Below are 5,761 nucleotides of genomic sequence, written 5' to 3'. Positions count from 1 at the left end.
AGAGTGCTGGGGTCACATGACCCCAGCCAGGACCTTATTCAGCCTTCTCTTAAAGACCTCCACGGTAGGGGAGCGCACCACCCCCTTGGGAGCCCATTCCAAATTTTGGCCACCCTTACCATGAAGAAGTTCTTCCTGATGTCTAGCCTAAATCTGCTGTCAGTTTGTGACCACTGCTCCTTGTTACCCCAAGAGGCACCCTGGTGAACAGAGCATCTCCAATATCTTGCTGTGCTCCCCTTACGAATTTGTAGGCAGCCACAAGATCACCTCTCAGCCTACTCTTGCAGAAGCTGAAGAGGTCCAGGTCCCTTAGTCTCTCCTCATAGGGCTTGGCCTGTAAACCCTTAACCATATGAGTGGCCCTCCTCTGGACCCTCTCAAAGTTATCCACATCCTTCTGAAAGTACAGTGCCCAAAACTGGACACAGTATTCCAACTGCGGTTTGACCAATGCTGCATAGAGGTGAAGTATCACCTCCTTGGTTCTATCTGTCATGCATCTGCTGATGCGTGATAAAGTGAGGTTAGCTTTGCTGATGATTTCGTCACACTGACATGTTCTGCACTTATGTTTCTCTTTATTAAAATACTGGTGCTATTCTTGCTGAGTAGCTTCATGTTCTAATCCAGTCTTTGCTGTTACAAATACATCAATTCTATCCACAGTTTTGAAGTCCAGCTCAGATCTTTCAGGTCTCATGTAGTCTGGTGTTAGATGGATGTTTGTTTTGTCTTGTTTTAAATCCACTCAGATTGGTAAGAGCCATTGTGGGCTTATTGTACATGTAAAGTTTGGTGGCTGTTATGCAGGCTGAGCAATCATCAAATGAAACCATTCCTTCTTTAGACTCCCTAGTGGGTCTATGAACTGGCTACCAGCGAACTTCACTAGGATCAAGGAACAAACACCAAGTTGAAAGATTTTGTCAGGCAGTTGTAAGCGGGTTGTATAATGGGCTATCTATCTCAGGCTCAGGCAAGGTAGAGTTAACCATGATATTCATTAGCTTAGAAGTGAATCTTTGTCCCAATGTACTGCTTAACAAGACTACTGCCATTTGCTTCAGTTTAACTTTTAACATATTCAAAACCTGATTTGAAACTATGTTCATCCTCATATTCTAAAACTAGATTTACTGAAAAAATGCAAGTGTCTGTTCCTATGACAACAACCTTTATGTTATTCAGAACATTCTAAAAATGGAATTTGCAGTAATATACCAAGTCAAAACTTTTTTTCTCCCACATGAGAGGAGGGTGATTACAAGAGGCTAATTTACCAACCCTTGTAAAATCCTGCTCTTTGGCTGGTAAAACATTCTTTTAGTCTGCAAAGTGAGTCTCAAGTAAGTACATGTACACACACACACACACACACACACACACAAAAAGTGGTCTTAGATGTGGACCAAATATAACTTCTGGTACTACACATTGACATTTGGGAAGATGCTGGTGGTCACTGTCATCGTTGCTATGCTTGTTAGGTGTTACGGTTGTGTTGTCAGTATTGAAGTCTCAGGGACTACAGTGCTGGCAAAAAAATCACAGCCAGGAGATCCTAACACCAATCTTATCATCTTAAAGAACTGACCACAGGCTCGGTTCAGTGCCAAAGGTTTGGCCAGATTTGTGACCTGACAGACAAAGTGTTAACACATGCATGCCCATGACAAAGTATTGGCACATACCATGTAGGCTCCCCAGACCAATATCAAGTTCCCAGGGATCAAAACAAATTACATATTACACTCTACCAGTACTTTGAATGTCTTAAGCTGTCCTGTACCATGGGCTTATCCCACATCTTGACCTCAGTGTTCCTGTTCCAGCCTCATCATCTTGGTAATGGACTATTCTATACCCTGTAGTCATCTCCCAATCCCATCTTCTGGCAAGAATGCCCATCTGGCCCACATGCTAAGTTTGCTTATATAAGGAGTTTATGCATCAGTCAGGTTCACTGATGAGGCCTACTTCAGCCCATGCTATAGCAAAGCCTTTGTGTGAGCAGTATATATATTGATCATTGCTCCAGCAAGGCCTCCAGTCACATCACCACTTCTGCTGATCCAGGCAGCAATCTTTCTCATTCTTTCTGAAAGGCCAAAGAATCCTACTCTTGTTATAATTATTACCTGAAAACCTAGTTTCTGCAGACTACGGGCTAATCGTCTGGCACCAAATTTAGCTTCTTCTTCACTATAAAGGAAAGAGAAAATACTAACTTTATTATGTTGCAGTAGCAAGATTAGAAATGCATATGTCCCACGCTGATCTTGCTATTTTTTTTCAAACACTCTAGTTAGCAAATGTCAGAATTAAAGCCTTAATTATGCCTTAGTATGATACAATCTTAATTACAAGATCATACACACTGTCACCACACAGACTGCCTCAATGCACAGTATAAATGGTGCTCACTTGATGAACAGCTATCCAATAGTGCATTGCATTCTAACTGTTAAGGACATGGCCCCATATCTTTTTAATGTACAGTATTCACAGATCATTCTGAGTTTTTTTCTTAATGCTCAGTTAAGATTTATGAAACAATTATTAAGTCCTCTCAAAATGTGACTTGAATGGTGGCATATCTATTATTGCAGATAGAGTACCAAGGCAAGGGACATCAAGTTCAAGAGTGACAAATATTTCTGGATGTCCAAGTTGGGACTCCATATAATCTGACTCTCTTTCAGTGCTCTTAATTCTACATATCACTGTTCCCATGACTTAAGCTGCCGCTATGTCTGGTCACCTTTCTGCATATCAATGTCAAGGTCTACAGTTGGCCACAATAAGGAACATGGAGGTAGTGACCACTTTTGAAAAGTCTAGTTAATGTGATCTGATCACTCTGACAAAGGAACTCTGCAAGAAATGGGATAGATTCCAATTTTCAAAGGCAACTTTCATCAGCTTTAACCATCATCTGCCCTTCTTGCAGTTCTGTACTTTATTCACTATGCATCTTCTAATTCTCTCGAAATGAGGCAGAAGTCCTATAGAAAATCTCAGCCCATATATAACCCATGTCCCTAGTGCAGGTCTCTTCTGTAAACTGATTTAAGGCAAGGGTTCTGTACAAACAAGTAGAATGTGTTTCTATAATTAAAGACTGTCTTAATGGATCTGCATTAAGAGGCCACAGCTATGAGCCCACAGGAAACTTTAAATTTTGGACTCAGTACTTGGTTTCTTTGCCTCTGTGAATCAGCACTAGAGAGCATTTTTTTCTACGCATGTCACTAGGGAATGGCAAAATTCCCAAATTTTCAGATACTAAAAAGTGTGTTCTAGTGGTCAAATCCTTCTGTGTTATAACTATAAAGCTTGAACCTTATAGTCCTCCCCACATCAACCTAACCTTGTCTCTTCCATACTCTGGATCTTCAAACAAATACCAAACTTTACTCTTAAGGTTTTGTCTGTTTCCTTCCTTACCAAGCTTTAGTCTTTACCAAATCTGAATTCCTTCCCCCTGTCAATTTTAGTCCAAGCTCATTTTTATGTGATATTTCCCTCTTCCATTCTGCTCAGGTTAGTACAGGACTTATTATGTGCACAGGAGAAACAAGGTTGTCTGGATTTAAATGCTGGGACTCATGCCCAACATGTCCAAGAACTGAAGTTATGGAAAGTATCCTACTCAGCCCCAGACTCAAACATGGTTAGGGATGGTTCTGGGAATTTAGATATTAAAATCCAAGTGTCTAACAAATGTGTGAACTGAAAAATCCACCATGTCAAAAGCCCGATTTGGGTGGATTTTTGAAGATTAGGAAAAGGCATTTAACTGGTACCAAGGCCAGCTCCCTCTCAAACTTGGGAGTCCCTGTTGTGAAGCACGGCACATGCAAGCTTCTCAAATAAAAGACTGCCAGAAGTTAATGTGGTTAAAACAACTTATTTTCTCTAGCAGTCTCCTGCAAAAGGGATGAACTGTTTTGGCTGCAATTTCCAAATATTCCTTGGGCAGTGAGTTAATATGAAAGATTTCCAACCAACTGGTCAAACAAAGCTTGGAAAAACTGCAAGCAACAGAAAACAAAGTCTTATAAAGGGAGATGCTAATCACGCTTTAGCACGTAAAGCTGACCTAATGAAGTAGCACTTTAGAAGGTCCCAAAAATGTAATCTAGGAATGACTACCTTCTCCTGAAAAAAGATCTAGACCTTGACAAAACTTACCTGGTGGCTCCTGTGCAAATAACTTTTCCTGAGGACCAAATTGTGGCTGTAATCCTAGGTTTCCTAAGTTTCATTAATACTTTCTAGAAGGAGAAAAAAAAAGATTGTTTAATTTCATAACAGAAAGAACAAGTCTAATATACTTCCTCTATACCACCTTTGCCCTGATAAGCCTTCCTTTCAGAAGAAAGAATTCAAAATCAAGTCTTGAAAGGAGCCAAATAAACCTGAAGAATCATAGCCAACTAGCTAATGATCATATGGTGGTAGGCCAGTAGCCTTAAATAGACAGAAGTTACTAAAATCAAAACCAAAGTTTTCATTTCCCCTTACTCTGGCTCTCTCACTGCTGACTGTTTCCAGCAAGGTCCTATCTATTCGGAAGACCGAACAGGGCTTGTCCAGAATATTTGACTTCTCCACATCTTATACATTTGGTCATTCTTTCATGCCTCCTCTTATACCTAGTAGCCTATATTCTTAATCCCAACTGAAGGACTACTTTTGTCCAGCATTTCATCACTGGCCATTACACCTGGCCACTTCTCCAGTGCTGCTTTTGTTTATGACCATGGCAGGAATAACATCAAGAAAACTGCTTCCTTGTAAGCTGTTCTCCTCAACAACAGGCAGAAGCTTTCTGAATATAATGAATTCTATTCCTCAAGGTAATGCCTGCTATCTTGCTCTACAGCTGCACAGCTACATGTACACTCAATATTGTGCTATAGCAATAATCAATCTTTGGTCTGTCAGAATGTTTTTGTGGCCCACCCAAGTAATTCTTCATTGACAGCAAGACAGACTAGATAGGATGGAAACCTTTTAAGTGTACTCTCATGTTAGGTCCCCAGAACTGCACAGATTTAAATTTCACAGCCTCTGTTGCAGTGCTTTGGCGCTATTGACAGCATCTCTTCCCACTCCACCCCCCCCCATTCTTAGAATAGATAAAAGCTAATCAAGGCCAGCACGTCTAAACAGGAACAGGAAAGAAATTGTAAAGAAAATTCAGACACATTCCAGTTCTGGTGCACTGATTATAGAATTCACTATATCAACTACACCCGATGTATTGAGATTGACACAAATAAGAGAATTTTAATTCAATAAACATTTGTAAAATTTAAGCACTTAAGGGATCTTAAAATCTCTTACCCCAACATCACGCTTGTATATCACATTTGCACCCTCTAATGCAATCTTCCTCAAGTTTAAATGGCATCTTGTTCTAAAAACACACACTACATTTGTGATTAAAATGTCCAATGCAACATCACTGTCTGCATCCATTGGGGTAGATTAAAACTCAGATCCCCACCAGCACACCATGAAGATCACATCCTGGGAAAGAGAACAATATAATTAAACATGCTATCATACAGTTGTCTAGGAACATCCTACCATGTAACTTAATTTCAACTTAAATAGGGCAACCTTGGAAAAAGAACTGCGGAATAAATTGGATTTAACTGCAAAGTGTCTGTATCCTAGACACCAGAAGACAGGATACCTTACTTATTTAAACTGACATTTCAGTACAGTTAAACCAACTCATCAGAAA

At 40.1% G+C, this 5,761-nt stretch overlaps 1 protein-coding gene across 1 annotated transcript in view; it reads right to left on the bottom strand.

The window, feature by feature from the left end:
* Nucleotides 1-5,541, bottom strand: part of TBPL1 (TATA-box binding protein like 1) — a 9,028-nt gene extending 3,487 nt beyond the window's left edge. The window contains exons 1-3 of the mRNA XM_006037635.3: nucleotides 5,356-5,541; nucleotides 4,198-4,280; nucleotides 2,142-2,205 (exon numbers count right to left, since the gene is read on the bottom strand). Coding sequence (XP_006037697.1) covers nucleotides 2,142-2,205; nucleotides 4,198-4,280; nucleotides 5,356-5,490 — 282 coding nt within the window. The 5' untranslated portion in view covers nucleotides 5,491-5,541. The remainder of the gene's footprint in view (nucleotides 1-2,141; nucleotides 2,206-4,197; nucleotides 4,281-5,355) is intronic.
* Nucleotides 5,542-5,761: the final 220 nt, after the last annotated feature.

Source organism: Alligator sinensis, unplaced genomic scaffold (genome assembly GCF_000455745.1).
Source record: "Alligator sinensis unplaced genomic scaffold, ASM45574v1 scaffold1172_1, whole genome shotgun sequence".
Classification (NCBI taxonomy): Eukaryota; Metazoa; Chordata; order Crocodylia; family Alligatoridae; genus Alligator; species Alligator sinensis.
This window is presented reverse-complemented; position numbering and strand designations above follow the sequence as displayed.